This window comes from Ovis aries, chromosome 3 (assembly GCF_016772045.2).
Source record: "Ovis aries strain OAR_USU_Benz2616 breed Rambouillet chromosome 3, ARS-UI_Ramb_v3.0, whole genome shotgun sequence".
NCBI lineage: Eukaryota > Metazoa > Chordata > Mammalia > Artiodactyla > Bovidae > Ovis > Ovis aries.
Window position 1 is genome coordinate 129971273 of NC_056056.1, and position 20979 is coordinate 129992251.

The 20979-nt window shown below is 42.6% G+C and overlaps 1 protein-coding gene and 1 long non-coding RNA gene across 2 annotated transcripts in view; both read left to right on the forward strand.

The window, feature by feature from the left end:
* Positions 1–3403: 3403 nt before the first annotated feature.
* CRADD (CASP2 and RIPK1 domain containing adaptor with death domain) overlaps positions 3404–20979 on the forward strand; it is a 193071-nt gene continuing 175495 nt past the window's right edge. The window contains exons 1-2 of the mRNA XM_004006259.5: positions 3404–3510; positions 4733–5036. Of these exons, the coding sequence (XP_004006308.2) occupies positions 4739–5036 (298 nt within the window). The 5' untranslated portion in view covers positions 3404–3510; positions 4733–4738. The remainder of the gene's footprint in view (positions 3511–4732; positions 5037–20979) is intronic.
* The window catches only part of LOC132659429 (uncharacterized), a 113908-nt gene continuing 101733 nt past the window's right edge, over positions 8805–20979 (forward strand). Inside the window, exon 1 of the long non-coding RNA XR_009599888.1 lies at positions 8805–20336. This is a non-coding gene — a long non-coding RNA (uncharacterized LOC132659429). The remainder of the gene's footprint in view (positions 20337–20979) is intronic.

Sequence of the window (20979 nt, forward strand, 5' to 3'; positions counted from 1 at the left end):
TGCTTCTAGGTCTTGGCTATTGTAGATAGTGCTGCCATGAATATTAGGATGCATGTATATTTTTAAATTAGAGTTTTTGTCTTTTCAATAAGACATTTCTGATGTTTACCTGATCACCTAGGTTAGGGGGTATATACCTGGTTTTTCTGCTATACAATTTTTTTTTCTTTCTTTTTATACTCTGTGGGTTAGAAGTGTGTGATTTGTTTTTTGTCTCTAGCTTTACTGAGGTATAACTGACAAAAATTGTATATTCTTACATTTATAATGTAACAGTTATAAATGTTATAACAATTATAACAGTTATAACAATTATAAACAATTGTTAAGCAATTAAAACAGTTATAAAAAAGTTATAAATGTAACAAAAGAAGATATACTTTTGTTAAAATTTGCAATTTTATTGTAAAATGGAAATTAATTCCTTGTGAATTAATTCATGACCTATTTCTGTAACTGTTTCACGTATGCTTGAAATGAATCTGTTTTTCTCTGTGGCTTAATATCCACATTTATGAAACAGGAAGAACCAAAAATATCCAGCTCCTTTGATTTTTGTTTTGGAGTTTGCAAGCCAAAGCCCAAACTGAAAGACAGAAGAATATGATACTTGTTCTTTTTGACTTTCACTGGCAAACTCATAATTGGTATATCTTGACACAAGCAAGCATGTAGAGGACCAAGAAAAAGGAAAATTGCTGTCCTTCCTGAAAACAGATTTGTTACCACTGACTAACAGGTGCTTAATCCTTTGTGGGGGCACAATTTCAGCCTACAGAGGAGGACGAGATGGGAATGGAGGAGTAAATACCCGTGATGGTGATTCCGATCTGTGTTTGATCTGTTTGATTCCTGCTGGCCTTGGATGTTTATAAAAGGGAAGCTGAACCTTTGCTGTGCTGCTTAGACTATCATTGTATGCTTGGGTGTGGTGGTCCTCCAACAGGCTGACTAATAACGGCCGCCGGCTAGTCTAATCAGAGCGGAGAAGGCAATGGCGCCCTACTCCAGTACTCTTGCCTGGAAAATCCATGGACAGAGGAGCCTGGTAGGCTGCAGTCCATGGGGTCGCTACGAGTCGGACACGACTGAACGACTTCGCTTTAACTTTTCACTTTCATGCACTGGAGAAGGAAATGGCAACCCACTCCAGTGTTCTTGCCTGGAGAATCCCAGGGACGGGGGAGCCTGGTGGGCTGCTGTCTATGGGGTTGCACAGAGTCAGACACGACTGAAGCGACTTAGCAGCAGCAGCAGTCTAATCAGAGAGCCAGTCTGGTCACTTAGGAGGTGGCATGGATGCTTACCTCAGTTTTCCATTGGAAGGGGAATTTGATGGTCAGTGGTTTCACCTATGGATGTAGCACCCTTAATAGCTAACCTCTCAGGCTGTTAACCATAAAGATTCCATGTACCTCGGCTCCTGCACTAACTTTTCTCATGCAGTCTCTCTGTTCTCTTCGGTGAGCTCTCATGGAAGCCTTTGTTGGCCTCCAACCTCCTCCAGTTGTCGTCAGCAATGTTTCCTTCTCTTTCCTAGGAGATCTCAGCCTTTCCAAACACAATGAGTCATTAAGAAGTGTTCTTAAAATAGGTATTTTCATATGGGTGTTTTTGATCTTATTTCTTTCAACTTTGCTATATGTTTGAAAATTATCAAAGTTTAGAGTTAGAAAAAATACATTTTTTCCTCCCCACAAAGTCAATAACCTCAGCTATTGGCACTGTCACAAGAGGTCTGCACTTTAACTGGATGAACACAGAGAATAAAGTTAACACACCCCAGGAAAGGACAGCAATTCCAGAGTGAAAGAAGAGGGGAGAGTAAAGAGGGTACCTGGAACTCAAGAGTATCAAGAGTAGGAGGTGGTACCAGAATGACTTCTAATATTTTGGTTGTCATTAGAACAGTAGACTTTTCACCATGCAGGGGTGTGTAGTGCACTGTGTACTGGAAAGAGCATAATATCAGAAGGACGTGGTTTTTAATTCAGGTTTTGCTATTCAAAATCTATTCAGGTTTTGCTGGCTGTGAAATTTTGGTTAAGACACTTGACCACTTTGATTCCATAGTCCTCACATATGTAAAATGCTAATTATAACATTTGCCACTGGATGTAAAAGTATTGTCACTGGCATAGTAAAATGGTATAGTAATACTCTAAACTGGTTACAAAAATTAGAATGTTTTGAGGAGGGAGGTTTACATTTCCATTGATGGTCAGTCATTTGCTCTATCAGTGTTGAGAAGAGGGTAGGACTCTGGAGTGGGGGTTTCTTGCCTTTCTCATTACAGGAGTGATTAACTTGTAAACTCCATGTTCCAGTTTTGGCAGTCTTGTTTAGGGAGTCAATCTTAGATGCCAAGACCCCTCCAGGCTTTCTGATGATTCTGTGTGTGTGTGTGCATGCTAAGACACTTCAGTCCTGTCAGACTCTTTGCAATCCTACGGACTCTAGCCTGCCAGGCTCCTCTGTCCATGGCATTCTCCAAATAAGAATGCTGGAGTGGGTTGCCATGCCCATCTCTGGGGGCTCTTCCCGACCCAGGGATGGAACCTGTCTCTTACCTCTCCTGCATTTGGTAGGTGAGTTCTTTACCACCAGTGCCACCAGGGAAGCCCCTTCTAATGACAGTCTCTCAGTCGTGCCTGACTTGTGACCCCACGAACTGTAGACCGCGAGGCTTCTCTGTCCATGGAATTCTCCAGGCAAGAATACTGGAGTGGATTGCCATTCCCTTCTTCAGAGGATTTTCCCCACCCAGGGATCAAACCCTGGTCTCCTGCATTGCAGGCAGATTCTTTACTGTTTGAGGTACAGGGAAGTCCTTCTAATGACAGTAATCATCCCCAATTCCTCATGACAAACCCCTTTCTTTCCAGAATAGCTAGTTGATTGCTGAAACTGAATCCTGACTGACTTGTAACTCTTTGTGGGCAGTACCCCTGTGATATAAAGGAATTATCTTATGTTGGGTGGGGAATAAATGATTAAGTAAAAGTTTTAGTAAGATAATGACACATATTCCAGACAAAAACAAAGCTGGAACTAAGGGGATGAGGAGGTGAATACCGGAATTTTAAACAGTTTGGTGGTCGAAACTGCTGCTTTGAATAACAGTTGTCCTGGAAGCCCTCCCTGATAAGATGACTTTTGAGGCCCAACTATCTGTCAATTGAGTGCAAGACCCAGGTGGAGATAATGCGTTAAAATGCAATTATCCAATTACTCCTTTCCTTAGATAATCCCCTAAATGATGCTATTTTCCACCTCCAGGTGGTTATTTTATTTACCCATAGCAAACATGGCAGAAAAGGCTTCATCCTGGGCCACCAATAAAGATGACCACAGTACTTCCTGTGCTTGCCCTTAACAAAGATGGAGTCATGACTTCCTGTTCAGAGGTTCTTTGCCTTCAACAAAGATGGTGCTTATGGTACAGGTTCCCTGACAGTTTGGATTCCGGTTGCAGTTTTTTTTTTCCCCTTAAGATACTTGTTTGCAGACGTAAGTAACAGGAAACTGGCAACCCCCCATCCATCTTTTCTTAAGGACCCCGCGCCGTGGCGTCTGCGGCCTGGTCCCTGTGCGGCTCCCACGCTCGTTAACTTCCTCGCGGCATTTCGGAGCCGGCCGGGTTGGGGTGGCGGTGGGGGCGGGTACCAGGGCCGCTCTCCCTTCGGTCCGCTCTGCAAGTCATTCCCAGCACCCTTTTTTTTTAGCGGGTCACTTTTCCAGAAAATCTTTCATGGTTCTTCCCGTTCCTAATACCACAGAGCTTCAGCTGGTGAGGAAGGGAATGAAAAGAAGTTCCACAAGGGCGGGGGCCGCCAAGGTGCACACCCCTCTGCTCACTTGCCGCCTCTTAGGGTCGCCCGCGGTGCTTGGACTTTCTGTGTCACGAGGCCCCACCTGCCGCCCTCGCGGCCCCTCCCCGCCGCTTACTCCCCTAGCCATTGTCACTGGTGCTGTGGTCTTGGAAACAAGCCTTCAATGGCGTGTGGATTGTTTTATTTTTAGTCTTTTACAGGAAAAAACCCCACAACATTAAATGTCCCATACATGCCATGACAGTGTTGTGATGGAGATTCGAAATTCTTCCAGACAAGGGCTGGCACTTGTGATTGTAGATAGAAGATGTATACCGTAGACAGGGCATGAACGCTTCATGTTTTCCTTGAAGGCGGTGATGTATAGGCCTTTTCTCTTAGGGAAAATGACCCTTAAACTTACTGGAACCTGCCGGTTTCTGGCTCCACTGGCATTGTTGTTCAGGTTCTGCAAAAGCACACCGTCTAAAGGGCACTCGCGTGCACCTAGGCCATTTCTGCGGTGGTGGGTATCTCTGATGATGTCAATGTTAAAATAAAAGCACTATTTCTTCCTAGGTTTTTTAGAATGAAATGCTCCTCTGTAATCCTTAGATAAAAGTTGCTTTTTAAGCAGGGTCTCTGATCCACTTTTTCCCAAATCTCTTTATAGAACAAGGAATGGAGCTAGGTTCCCATTGTGTAGAAAAGAAAAACAGAAGATGATTCATGTTCAGTGCTGTTCATCATGTTCTGAACCATTCAAAATTAATTCAACTTGGCTTAACAGCCACTGTGGCCTGGTGTTTTGCTAGGCTTCAAAGATGTCCCTAACCTTAAGGAGCTTGCACTGTAAGATACTATCTTTAGGGGCTCATCAGACTTCCTGTGATCTGAGTTACCATTTTGTCTCTTACCAGGGGAAAATGGAGGCTAGAGACAAGCAAGTGCTTCGTTCCTTTCGCCTGGAGTTGGGTGCAGAGGTACTGGTGGAGGGGCTAGTCCTCCAGTATCTTTATCAGGAAGGGATCTTGACAGAAAGCCACGTTCAAGAAATTAAAGCTCAAGCCACAGGCCTCCGGAAAACAATGCTACTGCTGGATATCCTACCTTCCAGAGGTCCTAAAGCCTTCGATGCATTCCTAGATTCCCTGCAGGAATTCCCTTGGGTAAGGGAGAAGCTGGAGAAGGCAAGAGAAGAAGCTGTAGTTGAACTGCCTGCAGGTAGGCCTCAAAAAGTTCACTCCAGGCCAGCTCCAAAATTGTTGGAACTATGCCCTTTGGATTTGAAGTTGAGATTTTAGTCTGGGTGGAGGTCGGCGGATCCTGAAAGTGGGTAAAAAGTTTGGTCTGAAGGCACATGCTATTGGAGGGACCAGATGAGGAGATGGAATTATGAAGTGCAGGGAAGGAGGGAGGAACGGCCCATGAGAGAGAGGATGAGGAGGGAACTCAGAGGATACATTTAGAAATACTTCCAGGGAAAGTTGGCAGGTCACTTGGGAGGCATGCTCTCATGTGAGAGCCAGGCCATATCTTAGTCCTTGGCATCCGGAGCCATTTAGAAAGTGTAGATGGGAAAGCAGGCTTTCGGCTTCTTGATAACTGATTCGTGGGGTGCCAGAGCGGCTGGCTGGAAAAGGTCAGACTCCTGAAGGAGACCTTCTTGAGGAAGGCACGCCTGCACCTGTTCCCTGTCCTGTGTGGCCAATGGGAATTATTTGGAAGGTTGGCTTAGTTTGTTTTTAAAGGCTATTGATTTAAAGGCGTTCTTTTTAGTTTGGCTTTGTTCAAACACCCAGAGTATATAATTTTATAAGGACAGCAGTTTTTTGGGGTGGGCAGTAGGTGTCTCATTTTGATTTTAAGGAAAATTGGAAGCTATGGAAAAGAGAAACAGTCCTGGTGCTATCAGCCTGGCTTGTAGCAGGAAGAAGATGTGATAGGAAACACTTGTTCATGCTTGACACCTTCCTGTCTTCTACTTTCTGCAGAGACTGAGGAGCAGAGAACTGAACTGGCCAAAAAAAAAAAAAAAAAGAAGGAAGGAAGAAAGAAAGCTAAGGTTTTTACAGCAATGATAGTTAGAACTACTCCAGCTTAGGGGTCCCCAGAATTTGTTGTTGCTGTTTTTTAAACACCAGTATAACTGGTAAAAAAAAAAATTACCAGTAATAGAAAGACCACTTGTGGCTTAGCTGGTAAAGAATCCGCCTGCAATGCGGGAGACCTGGGTTCAATCCCTGGGATGGGAAGAATTCCTGGAGAAGGGAAACGCTACCCACTCCAGTATTCTGGCCTGGAGAATTCCATGGACTGTATTAGTTCATGGGGTCACAAAGAGTTGGACACAACTGAGCAACTTTCACTTCACTATGTTATTTCTGTCCCATGGTCCTCATATTTTGAATGATTTTCCAGAGTAATACTGATTAATTCTTCTATTTCTATTAATGGCATATGTCTGAATATTTGATCTGTATGAGAGAACTGGTTGACTTAGGAAGGCCTTGTAAAACCCCTGTGGAAAAAGCAAAAATATTTTCATTTCATTCAATTGAATTGACTATTTCAGTTTTCAGATTGGATTATCCTTCCAAAATAAAATACTCCAGGTGTGTGAACAAAGCCAAACTGAAGTAGCTAAGCTATTTCTACCACTTGATTGAAAACAGAATAAATAACGTAGAAGTGGGAAAATGGCAAAAGAAATGTTAGGGAGTCAATGTTACATGGTATTTGACTTAGGGGTTCCTCTTGGCGATACATAATTGGAAACAACAAAACAGGCAAACTGAAAGCTTATTGCTACCAAAATATTTAATTTCATAGTCATTGTGGGTGTTGTAAATAGTACTTTTGTATGTTGTTCAAAGAGGTGTGACCCCATTTTCATTTCTTGTAGTTCATTCAAACAGTAGAAATTGAAATTATTCTTTTACTAATGTGAAAGTCAACAGACATGTTGAAGAAAAAAAGTTTTTTAAGTGAGCAGTATGAATCATTAGAGTGGGGAAAAAATTGAAGTTTGGAAAAATAACATTAATTTGTTAATTCTGTGGAAGTGGTCAAATGGAACAATAGGTTGGCTACTGCACAAATGAAGTCCTCTTCATTGTTTTACTTCTTGTTGAGTAACACTGCTATTGAAAAAAATATCCTGAAGAGAGAGTTTGATTTATGTAATGTTCTGTGTATCTCCCACAGTGGCAATTACACAAACTCATGTTTTAAACAGTTTTTTAAAAATTCTTGAATACTTTTAAGTAAGATTACAAAATATAATAAAGTATGAAGAATAATGGTAAAGTGAACACCCATTTCCTTGTCACTTAGTTAAAAAAATTATTGCATGGCCTTTGAGGACCCCTGGGTGTCCTCCCAATCTTAGCTCATCCCTAGCCTCCACTCACGAATGAACCCCAAATTTCAAGTTTATCATTCCATTCTTCACTTTGTAATTTTCCATCTTGTAAAATTCACTTTTAAAATCAACATATGTTATGAAAAATTCACTATACCATAAGTTTCAGCACTATCTATGTATGTAAGGCATAGAAGAAATGATATACTTTAAAGGAGTTGTTAGTTAACAGCCTTCTTTATTTGAGACCTTAAACCTTAAGTTTTTAAATCAATTAATTTGATGGCAGTATTTTAATTATCAAATTAAATTAGGACTGATTTGGAAACCTATTTAAAAACATTCTGTGAAGAGTACTAGACTTGAAATGCCTTCAGCTTAATGTCCCTGTAAAACTTGCAAATGGACCCAGAGGCCTATTTCCCAGGATCCCTGTGCTGCTTCGGTGTTGTAATGGAGTTATTTTAATAAGCTTTTAAATAGTCCATTTAAATTTTTTAAAAGGCGTGTTTGAATTTTGAGGAATTGGAATGTAGGAAAATGTGGTGCTTATATATACGTGTGTGTATACATGAACCTCTTCTGACTTCTTACTCATTTTGGTTGCAGTTATTAATTAATTTGTGTAGGCTTGGTGGTCTCCTCTTGGGAGGCTTTGAAAACAAACGGGGAGGAATGGCTTTCTCTTTGGCCGAGAGGTCAATCCTGACTGACCTGCATGAACTGATTTTATTTTATAAAAAATTTTCTTGTTTTGGACTTCTTGTTTGGTTCTTGGTTTTCTTTCTGTTTGTCTGGTTAATTTTTGTGTTTCACTTGTAAACTTTGAGCTACCGCAAAGGCCATATTTGGTGATTAATTCCAGTTAGTTGCTTTTAATTTATTTTCTGTGTGTCATTTTTTAGAAAAGAATCAAGTTGTATCTTGATCCTCTCTGTTCCGCCAGGAAATCCCAAAACATAAAAACAGAAAAGCAAACACCAAAGAAAATACTTTAAATATTTGATTGTCTCCGACTATGCCTAGATAATGGGTATCCCTATTTTTGTTGTTGTATATTTTTTGAAAAGCCCAGCACGTTAATGGATAATTGACTTCTTGTTTTTCTCACCTTATAAAGACTTTTATATTTTAAAAGAGGAATTCTGGTGATAAAATGACTTAATCCATTTTGGCACCATGGAAGGAACGCTTCACAGTGTGTCCCTTACTGGCCGAGGTCACGCACTAGACACTAGATCAGCTGGAAATCCTCCTTGGGCTCCTGGCAGGTCACCGAAAGGGTGAGGACGGTGCTGAATCGGTGTAGAGGTGCATGTGCTTGCCTGCCTGGCAGCCCACTACCCATGGGCCTTGTCTAGGCTGACAGGCTCATGCGGGTGCCTGAGCTAATCTGGATCTGGAAAGGAGGTTTGTCAGCAGCCTAGTCTCACCAGCTGGGTAAGACTTCTGGGCCCAAGGACTCTGTTCTACCTTGTTGGCCCCGGCTGTGGGCCTGGGTCTCTGCTGTAATTCCCACCTAACAGTCAGCCTGGCAGCTCTTCTTTTAATTCCAGTCCTTTTTAGGCTCAAGAGTTTTTTGGTGGGTTTTTTTTTTTTTTTCCTTCCTTCCTCATTGGGCTAAATTTCTGCTTTTATAGTGTCTTAGCCAACAGCAAGGATGAAGGACAGATACCTTGGAATGCAGCTTACCGCCTCCTGTGTTAGTATCAGATGCCTGCTGGAGTGGCTGTCCTGGGGCTGACGTTTGTTGTAACTTTGCCTGAGCTGGTTCTCGCCATGGACCCTTGCCCTGGACTGTGTGCCTGCCCTCACCAGAGCAGGATGTAGGGCTGGCTTGTTTCCGCTCTACCCCAGAGTCTCCAGGACTCAGCGTGTCCCTTTTGGAGATGGCCTTGTGTGACCATGCAGAACTGCACCAGCCACTATTTCGGGATATACTCAGGCTGTCAGATGTATGCTTGGATACACCTGAAGCTACTGAGCAATAAAGGGAAAAAAAGAAACAAAACCCAAAACTGTAGGTATTGTAATAGGTTTATTAGAGAGATTTCTAGGGTGGGATTTTTGAATCATACCGTGAATTCATACCTACTCTGGGGCTTCCCTCATAGCTCATTTAGTAAAGAATCGCCTGCAATGCAGGAATCTGCCTGCAGTGCAGAATACCCTGGTTCAATTCCTGGGTCCGGAAGATCCCCTGGAGAAGGAAATGACAACCCACTCCAGTATTCTTGCCTGGAAAATCCCACGGATAGAGGAACCTGGTGGGCTGCAGTCCATGGGGTTGCAAGAGTCAAACTTGACTTAGTGACTAAACCACAGCCTGGATATGGTAAGTTCAGGGTTGATCTTAGTTCATCAGACTCATGGTCTGTTCAGACCCTTCCTCTGTGGCTGAGTAGAGTTCATTCTGTGGCATCCTGTGTCCTAGAGAGGGTGTGCTGTGTCAGAATTCAGAGCAAGACCCCTCCTCCTGCTAAAGGCAGAGTCTTCAGTGAGCCCGAGTTTCTGTGTGTCTCCAGCACAATTATCATATACTTCTTGAGGACTAAGTAAGTGCTGGGCAGTAGTTAATAAAGACACAGGAAGGCTCTCCAGATCAACTGAGAAGATCCATTCATTCATTTGGCAAATATTCGTCTTGACCACTTGCCAGACATTGTGTGCTAGGGGTACTGTAGTAAACAAAGCCCCCGCTCTTCTGGACTCCTCCTATTCTGTAGTCTAATGGGGACAGACCACAAGCAAGTGAATGAAGAATACATCAGGTGAGAGTGCTTTGAAGAAGAACAGCATGCGGGGTGGTGAGGAGAGGCTTTCCACAGTACATGGGGTGGTCAGAGGAAGCTGCTTTGATGGGAGGACATTCAGCAGAGACCTAAATTCTTCAACAGAGTGGATGCCTGGAGGAAAAGCTTTCAGATAGAGGGGACCACAAGTGCAAAGGAACTCAAGTGGGAGCCCCAGTGACAGCATGGCTAGAGCCCAGAACTTTCTGGGGGAATAGCCTTCCTTTCAGAGAGATGCTGCATCCCGTGGCTGGTCGCTAAGGCCCAGTCTCGGCTGTTTGTTGTTGTGCTTCCCAGAATGTGAGATGCGTGCACAGCCATGATCTTGGGTGGTTCTTAAAATAATTTCAGGTGATAAATGGACATGGAATTAGTCCTGTTTTAATCCAAAGGAAAACCTCCATCTGGTACAAGTATTTCTGTTACGTCTCTTGCAACCCTTGACAATTTTTCTTCTTAGTAGACCGAAAAAGCTCCTCATGCGTAAAGCCTTTTGTGGACAACAGTATTGAGTTAGAATTCAGTTGTTTTGCCTTTTTTTTTTTTTTTTTCCTTGTATTACTGTAGTGGTTTTCTTCCATTTATGACAAGTAAAACAGGCTTCTGTTTTTGAAGTTCCTTTAAAACACATGGTATTTAGAAATGAGTTAACATAAAGGAAAATACTAAGAAAATAATAATGGTATGAGATACAGCAAAAAGCATGAAGATGTTTTTCATGTGTTTTCTGTTTTAAAAAGAGCAACGGGAGTTTGGGGACAGGAAGCTTAGTGTGGCTGGCATAGTTGGGGCAGAAAGGCTCCAACCATCCTTCAGACAGAAGATAACACCTAGTCAAGGTACTTTACTGTATTGCTTATTCAGTGGCTGCACGGTGGCTGGCAGCTGGTTAAATTTACTAGTAGAATTGTGAGAATGACTCAATTTTAAGTTGTCTAAATTGTAAATGCCTTCACTTGCTAATGTAATAAGTGGGCAAAATGGAGAAACATCCTGGTATTCTGCACTTTAAATTTGGGAAGGTGATGATCAAAGATCATCTAATTTTTCTCTGAGAAAATTGAGGGCTAGGGAGATGAAGGCAACCTGCCCACAATCACACAGCTAATGTAATTTGTTGTCAAGACCAGAACCCAGGCCTCTTGACTCTGGATTTAGGACATTTGCTATGTAATTTTGGCTCCCTACTGGCTGAGAAATGGAACTATATTAAGCTGTGGTGTTAGTAATCGAAATTAGCCTTTAAAAAATTTTACTTAACGCTTTTCTCTTCATTTTAAGGGGAAAATTTCAAAGGCTTTTTGAGGAATACTGGGGTGAGATTGTCCTAAAATATTTTTATCGATGCCAATTTTAATCATTTAAAAGGAAATTTTGATGGGTCAGCCTTACATTTTGTCAGAAAGCTCCTCCTCCCACCCTGTCCTTCCCCTCTTCTGTAAGGCTGACATAAAGGAAGAGCGGAAGACTTTTATCAAGTATTTATGGGGCTGATGAAATAATGCATCTGTTGGCAGCAAACTGCAGCTCTTTCTAGGAACAGCAGCCCATGTGACAGGTCTCTCCCCAGGAGGGATGCCTCCATATCACTCTAAAAAATGGATTTAATGTTATTTCCTTTTTGAAATCCTCCCTGTGATATTTGTTTCTCCTGTGGATGTATGGGTAGCTTGGCTATCTCAGTCATGCTGATCATGGTGATTAATCAGGGTTGATTTAGCTTGGTGTTTTTCAACTCTGGCTTAAAAAAAAAAATCAACAACAAATGATCCTCAGTATTTGCCCCAGGCCAGTTCACGCCAGAATCTTTGGAGGTGGGGTCTGGGCAGTGGTGTTAAAGACAGAGGTGCAAACATAGGCACGAACACTTTCCTAGGTAATTTTAAAGTGTCGCCAAGGTTGAAAGCCTAAAGACCTCACCATCAGACTGGGCTCCTTTTTCACCTGTTGCTTCCCGGGAACGGGCCTCCCGAAGCTTTGTGCTTGCTTGAAGAGTTGCTCTTATTTTCAGGTGGGGGACCATGAAAGGAGGCGGGAATGGGGATGTAGAAGGATAGGTTGTTTTGTTTTAACTCTGTGCTCACCATTGTAATTCTTTGACTTCCGTAAACAGTGTAGCTTAAGAATGTTCTAGCATTTCACACCCCATGCAGGTGTGAGTCTGCTACCAACATTAAACTCCATTAGAGCTCTGTGGGGCTTCATAGGCTCTGTGTTCATAGAGAAAAACTGATGGGAGGGTTTTGAATTGTCTGGTGAATTTGGATTTGGGGGAATTACTTTCATTGTCTGTTCACACTGTTTGGTAATTACAGACCGCCCACAGTACTGTGAGCGCTGGAGATCAAGCTGTGTTCAAATGGAGACAGAAACTGCCAGCGGAGAGTGAGTTGAGTGTTGCCGTCAGCCTTATGCTGCGCGCATGCTCAGTTGCTTCAGTCATGTCCGACTCTTTGTGACCCTGTGGACTGTAGTCCACCAGACTCCTCTGTCCGTGGGATCCGTCAGGCAAGGATACTGGAGTGGGTTGCCATGGCCTCTTCCAGCGTATGTTCCCAGCCCAGGGACTGAACCTGTATCGCTTGCATCTTCTGCTTCGGCAGGCAGGTTCTTTACCACTAGTGCCACAGTCAGCCTCAGAGGGAGGTGGTGGCTTAAGGATGGATGAGGGGACGAGAGGCGCAAACGGCCGTCGTCAAGACCGAGACCGGCCTGGTCTGTCTGTCTGTGGGTTGGTCAGACAATCTGTCTGTCTGCCCACAGTTTCAATTTATAATAAAAAACTAGTTTTAGTCTTTTCTGTGTCTCGCAAGAGCCTCAAATAATACTAGTGGGATAATAATCACAGTGTTTATTGGGGGCTTACTTTACTATGTGTCTGGCACTGTGCCAGGAAGTTTGCATTTATTAATTCATTTAATCCTGACAGTAACTTGATGAGGCGGAAGGTATTATTATTACCCTCACTCACAGAGATGTTAAGTCACTTGCTCAAGGTTATACAACATAGTTAAGCCTAATTTGGAATCTAGAGACTTTGACTTCAAAGACTGCTGATTCATGTCCTGTGAAGACACTTTCTCAAAATTCGCATTTCTCTCCTCCCTAATGTTGAGAGCCTGTGGTGCTTCAGAGCCTGTTATCTGCCAGTCTGATTTCTCCTCCTTTCCCCTACTCCAGTCTGTCTCAGAAGTGCAGCGTCAGGGGCTTTTCTTTCTCTTCCCCACCTATTGTCTAAAGACTAATTCCTGGTTGGTCTCTTTCTCCCGCATCTCTCACTTTATCCTTTTATTCTTTTACTTTAGCGGGAGGAGTAGGGTGTAATGTGAGGCCATATGGGGTCAAGGAACAGGCCCCTGGGTACCTTGAGAGTAAAAAAAAAACCAAAAAAACAAAAAAACTCAATCTTCTTGGCTATGGTCAGGAGATGGTGCTTCGGCTCTGCTAATGCTGGAATCAGGCCCCATTTCTGCAGCTCCTAAATCATGCTGTGGAAAGTCATCAGTTGCAACAACCAGCTTTTCTGGTGGCTCGGCCTCAGTTAAACTGTACGTTTAGCAAGGTAGTGTTCTCTTTTTATGGGTATAGTTCAGACTTGTAGGCTGCTGTTGTAGCTAGCTGCAGGAATGTTTGCCTTTACTTAATTTTAATAGGCAGCTGTGTTTATACTTGTTCCTCAGTTTGAGCAGTAAGGAGTATATGAATATGATTCTTTGGAGGACTTCTCCCCCAGAAGGGAAACAAGAGTACATTGTCCTTTTCCAAACAGTAAATTTTAATTGAGAAGGAAATGTAACTTCTAGAAGAAGTTTGGGGCAGGTTTTAGTCTTAGGCTTTATTTTTGTTAGTGTTATAAAAGAAATCTTAACTCCTTGTGAGAAGTGCCAAGTTGACAATTCCTGGAAATGTTCATGTTCTATTTATGCTCAGCACCAAAGCAGAGAGGGTGGCGACGCTGTTACCAAAATAATACTGCTGAGATGTAGCAAGTGGCAAACGAGAGGCTTGTGGTTTTATAACCTAAATATAAGACTTTGAAAGCATCTCTCAGTCCCCCATTTGTCCATAAGGTGTATGGGGGCTGGCTGGTAACGGTGCCATTATTATGGAGAATTCAGAACAGTCAGAGCACGCCTTCTGGAGCTTGCCCTGTTGTCAGAATTGGGGAAGGTTAGAGCCAGAAGGTATCTCAGAAACTTTACAGATGGGGAAACTAAGGGATGCAAGTCAATCAGACTTCTATGTGGGCCGTCTGGTGCAAGCAGTAGACCTCTTGCTAACATAAGCAAAAGTAGGGATTTCTGGAACATGCACTGGGTAGTTCACAACTTAAAAGTAGTTGCTCAAATTCCCGGACTTAGTAAGGGCAGGAGTGAGGCAACCCTGGGGATTTCTGGGCATTGATGACTGTCTGCAGCTCAGTTCCTCCACTTCGTCTTCTTCCGAGGTTCAGAGTCTGGTTAGCTTGTGTTGAGTTGTGAGCCCTTCCCTTAGGACACCAGAGTCAGATGGAGTGAGGGAGGGACAGATCCACAAGGACGAGGTGAAAGCTGATTGAGAAATGTCGGCTGTACTGTATCCCTCCTGTTCTTTTTATTTTTAACAGGTTCCATGTTTGTGGGCCTGGAAAGAAGTGGTAGCCCTTTATGGAAGGAGAATATTCTACATCTTATTTCAGCAGGGTCCAAGTTGAAGGCCAGGGATGGTAGGAAGAGTAAAGGAGAACAGTTTTGAAAGAAGATAGGTCTTCTGAAACTTTTTTGATAGATACAGATTTTCAGTAGGTATTCAATATCTATTTCAATAGGAATTGATCAGTAATAATCAGATGATATTGGGGAAAAAATGGATTGAACATGTTGAAGTAGAGAGGAGGTTAGAAAGAGAATTTGGATAGAGTTCTAGCCTCAGGGCTTTATATATATAAACTTTATCTTCATAGAGCTTTGAAGTAGGTACATTATCGTTATTAGATAAATTGCCCAAGGTCACACAGCTCACTAGTAGCAGACCTCAGATTTGAACACTGACGCTCTGGTCCTCCAGTCTTATTGATCACTAGGCAATTTTGCTCTAATTCCAGTTCTTGGTTCTGGTTGGAGTCACATGTCTTAGATGACCTGACCTGGGCTAGCCACAGCTTCTTTATTTTCTGACGCTTTCTTGCTTTGGGTCTCACATGTGGCCAATATTTGCACTGATTTTTTTTTTAAACAGTTTGCCAAATAGGAGATTGAAAGAAGTACCAAAAAAAGATAAAATATGTTTTCTAAGAAATGTGATTAGACATAGATTTTAAAAGAGATTGGCATGGCAATTTTTATTTGTTGACTATTTCAGTTTCTTTTTATTCTTAATTAGTCATTTGATGGTGCCATGGGAAAATGTGCTTCTTTAGGCCTCTCATATTTGTTTAAGAGGTCTTTTATTCCTTCATGTGCCTGCCAGAATCCATTCTAGAGACAAAAACCACATAGTAATTTGAATAAGGAAAATTAAATATAAAGCTTTACACACTAGTAAAAAGTTAACAATGCTTAACTACTAATAGTGTGAAAGAGGTCTCCAAGGAAAGCAGGAATACCAAATGGAAGAAGCTAAGTTTTTCAAGGGCTGAAGGGGAATTCAGGATGCAGTACTATGAGCTTGCAAGAGGCCCCTTTCCACCCCCAAGACTGAGGTTCAGACCTCATTGAAGATGAAGTGACTGGCACATGAATATGCAGCCTGCTGGTGGCCAGTGAACTTGCTGGAAGTTCTGCTGGAATTGGTTTGTAAGAGCAGCTTACCAGGTTGAGAAACCTGATAGAGAATGCAGTAGTACACTTTAGAGGGGATAAAAGTGAAAATGAAAAATGAAAGTGTTAGTCGCTGAGTCGTGTCTGACCCCAGGGACTGTAGCCTGCCAGGCTCTTCTGTCCATGGAATTTTCCAGGCAAGAGTACTGGAGTGAGTAGCCATTCCCTCTCCAGGGAATCCATTGCAGGCAGATTCTGTACTGTCTGACCCACCAGGGAAGCAGAGCATCCCAAACCAGGATGAAAAGCCCCTTCCTCTGCAATTGTCTTGCATTATCTCACCAGTGCCCTCTATTGATGAAAACTAACACTGTACCACCTGACAAAGGAGAAATGTTTACAGGGTCGAGCCCCAGTATTATGAAGCAGGACAAAGAGGGTAAATTTAGAGCTAAGAAGTAATATGTTGGGGTTTCCCTGGTGGCTCAGGGGTAGAGAATCTGCCTGCAATGCAGGAGACTGTCACAAGAGTCAGACAACTTAGCGACTAAACCGCCAGCAAATAATATGTTGCTAATTGGTACACTTCATCTGTAAAAGGATGATAGTAATAGGCATCACTGTGGTATTAATAATTACATAATTCACCAAACAGTTCTTAGAACCTGGTTCATTCATTCATCCGTCAGGCAGCATTCACTGAGTATCTGCTGTTGCTGGCTGTTGTGCGAAGTCTTTGAGATCATGATTGTCATTGTCATTTTTTCGTTTCTCCCTGCAAATAGACTGTACTCTTCTCTAAGGCAAAGGCTGTTTTTTTATCTCTGTACTTGCAAAATCCATCTAGCATAGGCTGCGTGCATGTGTGCTCAGTGTGTCCAACTCTTTGCGACCCCATAGACTCTAGCCCACCAGGCTCTTCTGTCCATGGGATTTCCTGGGCAAGGATACTGGAGTGGGTTGCCGTTTTCTACTTCGGGTGATTTTCCCAACGCAGGGATCAAACCTGTGTTTCCTGCATTGGCAGGCAGATTCTTTACCACTGAGCCACCTAGGAAGCCCCTCACATAGTCTACATACGTGTTAGTCCTCACATGTTTATTGAATGAATGGCTATAAAGTTATGACCAACCTAGACAGCATATTAAAAAGCAGAGACATTACTTTGCCAACAAAGGTCTGTCTAGTCAAGGCTATGGTTTTTCCAGTAGTCACGTATGGATGTGAGAGTTGGACTATAAAGAAAGCTGAGCGCCGAAGAATTGATGCTTCTGAACTGTGGTGTTGGAGAAGACTCTTGAGAATCCCTAGGACTGCGAGGAGATTCAACCAGTCCATCCTAAAGGAGATCAGTCCTGGGTGTTCATTGGAAGGACTGATGCTGAAGCTGAAGCTCCAATACTTTGGCCACCTGATGCGAACAACTAACTCATTTGAAAAGAGCCTGATGCTGGGAAAGACTGAAGGTGGGAGAAGAAGGGGATGACAGAGGATGAGATGGTTGGATGTCATCACCGACTCAATGGACATGAGTTTAAGTAAACTCCAGGAGTTGGTGATGGACAGGGAGGCCTGGCATGCTGCAGTCTATGGGGTCACAAAGGGTTGGACACGACTGAGTGACTGAACTGAACTAAACTGAAAGGCAGAGTCATATCCTCAAATAGTTTATTTATTTTTTAAAAGGTTTTTAATTTTTTTTAACTTATAGGGGTCTTAGTTTCCTGACTGAAGTTTGAACCCAGGGTCCCAGCAGTGAAAGCTCTGAATGCTCCCACTGGACCACCAGGGAATTCCCATCAAAGTGTTTTAATTGTAACTGGGGAGAGGTGGAGGCAAATGCATAAAGTGTAATATGGTGTTCTGGTTATCTTTTGCTTGGAACAAGCTACTCCAAAACTTAATGGCTTTGCCCATGAATGTGCAATCTGAACAGGGCTCAGAAGGGACAGCTCATTTTTGCCCTACCATGTGCCAACTGGGATGGTTTACTTGGGGCTGGAGGACCAGTTTCGCGGGTGGGCTGCTCACAATTCTGGTAAATTGGTGCTGCTTGTTGGCTTCTTTCCAGGTTGTCTTTTGTACAGGTGGCAGGGGGTTTCTCACAGTATGGTGGTTAACTTTCAAAAGACAGGAAGTAGGAGCTGCTAGTTTAAGTCTTGGATCTGGACACTCTCATAGTGTTGACTTTCACTGTGCTCTTTCAGTTAAGTGGTACTGAAGCCCAGATTCAAAGAGGAGATAGAGACCTCACATTTCCAGGGCACTATGTTGATCATTTGGGGGCCTTATAGACTTATCAGATGTAGTGGTTTAAAATAAGTATATTTCTTATCATAAATGGGAAATCAGTCCATCTAGTCAAGGCTGTGGTTTTTCCAGTGGTCATGTATGGATGTGAGAGTTGGACTGTGAAGAAAGCTGAGCACCGAAGAATGGATGCTTTTGAACTGTGGTGCTGGAGAAGACTCTTGAGAGTCCCTTGTACTGCAAGGAGATCCAACCAGTCCATTCTAAAGGAGACCAGTTCTGGGTCTTCATTGGAAGGACTGATGCTGAGGCTGAAACTCCAGTACTTTGGCCACCTCATGTGAAGAGTTAACTCTTTGGAAAAGACTCTGATGGCTGGGAGGGATTAGGGGCAGGAGGAGAAGGGGACGACAGAGAATGAGATGGCTGGATGGCATCACGGACTCGATGGACATGAGTTTGAGTGAACTCCGGAAGTCGGTGATGGACAGGGAGGCCTGGCGTGCTGCGATTCCTGGGGTTGCAAAGAGTCAGACACAACTGAGTGACTGTACTGAGCTGAACATGAAAGTGACTTGTAAATTAATAACAAATGTTTTTGATGTGTAATAAAAAATATGCTTTTAAAAGTGAAAATAGATTTTTTCTGAGTATAAATCCTTTTTTTTAAATAAAAAAGAAAGGCTCCAGATAGATATCAAGAAAATGGAAATCACCCTTAATCTTATTGCCCAGAGAAAACCATGGTTTACAATAAATGATTAGTGAAATGTAGTGTTTGGGTTTTTGCCATAGGACATTTTGTTTTAGAAGTTCTCTCTTTTTTGAACTCTAGTCATTTCTAAAAAGTTATTATTTACTTAATACTAACTTAAATCCACATGATGACAAGTGGAGAAAAAAATCCAGAAGGTTATGTGTCTGTGTGTAAAAATATATTTATTTTCTTCAGAGAGTAAAACTTTCTGAATCAATTTGAAGTCATCTTTTCACATTATTATTAAGGCTGGTTGCTATTTCAGTTAGCAGAGGATGGGGGTGGGGAGCATTGGACTTAAATGACCTTCTCCAGTGACTCTTAAGGAACTATGAGTAGTAGGTTTCACTCTGCTGTTTAAAGTATTTTCTGTTTATCTTTCTGTGAGTATTCTATTTCAAAGTGTTTCATTAGATTATTATATAACCTGATTTTTTTCCAAGTCTCCTCTTTGTATTCGTTTAAATACTACTGTATTTCTAAATCTTTCTTCGTTGTTTTTCCCAGACTTTTGGGTTATAGGTGATTAAGGCTTTCCCTATGGCATGTTAAGATATAATTATATCCTTCGAATTGACTAGATTTGTAAATATGCAAATATTCTGAATTGTAGATTAGATTCCCCCCCTTGCACTTGGAAAGGCATTCCTAGTAGCTTTTTTTAAAAAAACAAAATCAATATATTTCAAAGAAACTGTTAAAACCTTGGGCAGAATAGTCCTATCCTGTTCCTCCTCACTTTTTATTACCAGTGTAAATTCCATAAACCATTGTAGGAGGGGCTATATAAGGCAGAGGGAAAAAAAAAAAACCCAGTTATAAGCAACTCTAAAACTTTGCTTCCTGCATTATTTCAGCAAGTATTTATTGAGTATCTACCACGTGCCAAGAGTTAAACAGGTACGAAAATTAAGGTATAATCCCTGCCCTCAAGGTGCTCCACGTAAATGAAATGATCCATGTGAAGTGCTTAGACTAGCCTGGTATATTTTACACATTCAGTTAATGTTCGTTGAACGTTAGAATGTTAGTTATTGCTGTTATAATCATTAGAGGTAACTGGGGTTGTGCTGTGTGAAAGGGACAGTGGCATTTCTAGTTCTCCTGCAGAAAAACAGAATTGGGAAAGGCTTTAAAGAGCATGTGTGTACCTTATTATGTTGAGTGTCGAGGCGGTAAGTAGAAGCTCATGGGGCAGGCAAAGGGGAAGGGCATTCTAGGTAGAGGTAACAGGAAGTGCCATTTTCCAGAGGCCGTGGCTGTATGTTGTGTGTGCCTGCTGCCTAGTGAGGAGGTGGGGGTGGCAGCTGGGGCTAGGGGTTCAGGCCCAGGACTGCTCAGCAGGGACCTTGAGTGCCATGGAAAGGTCCAGCAGGGATGGGGCACAACCGAGGAGGTAGGGGTGGCAGCTGGGGCTAGGGGTTCAGGCCCAGGACTGCTCAGCAGGGACCTTGAGTGCCATGGAAAGGTCCAGCAGGGGTGGGGCACAACCGATCACTTTTGAGGAAGTGCTACGCAGGAGCAGACTTGCACTCAGCTCAATCTGGAGCATATGGTTGGGAAGCTGGGAGCTGCTGGAATACTTCAGAGGAAAACCTGTGAAGACGAGGCACTGGCGCTGAGGTTAGGGGGAAGGGGAAATGGGCTCGAGAAAGATTTTGGAGGAAGGACTAGTACAGGTGTTCTCAATGAGGGGGTATAGCCCCAAGGAGGTAAAAATTGGTTGAGGTGATGTAAAAAGTTCATAGATGTTACCATGGTTTATGGTCTGTGAACTAGAGGAGTGGGATGGGGGTGGGTGAGAGGGTGGCTCAAGAGGCAGGGGATATATGTATGCTTGTAGCTGATTCCCATCGTTGTACAGCAGAAACTAACATACTTCTGTAAAGCAATTATCCTCCAATTTTTTTTTTTAAAAAGGGCCACAGTAATAAACAGATACACAGTCACCCATGGTATTAAAACTTCATGGGAGGGATACAATTGGGGAAAAAATGTTGAGAAAATCTCCTTAAGAGACAATAATGAGAAATAAGGTTGAGAAGCACTGAATTGGAAGGACTTGTTACTTGACTCAACTCTGAGGGAGAAGGTGGTTTCTGGGATGATGCCCAGATTTCTGGTTTGGACAGTTATTGGAATTCACCGAGACTGGTTACACAGAGGTATGGTTGATGTACACATTACACCCATTGATTTTAAGCTGGTAGTGACTCCCATTCATTGGATCCTTATTGTGAGCCAGCCCCTTTGGGTGCTTTACATT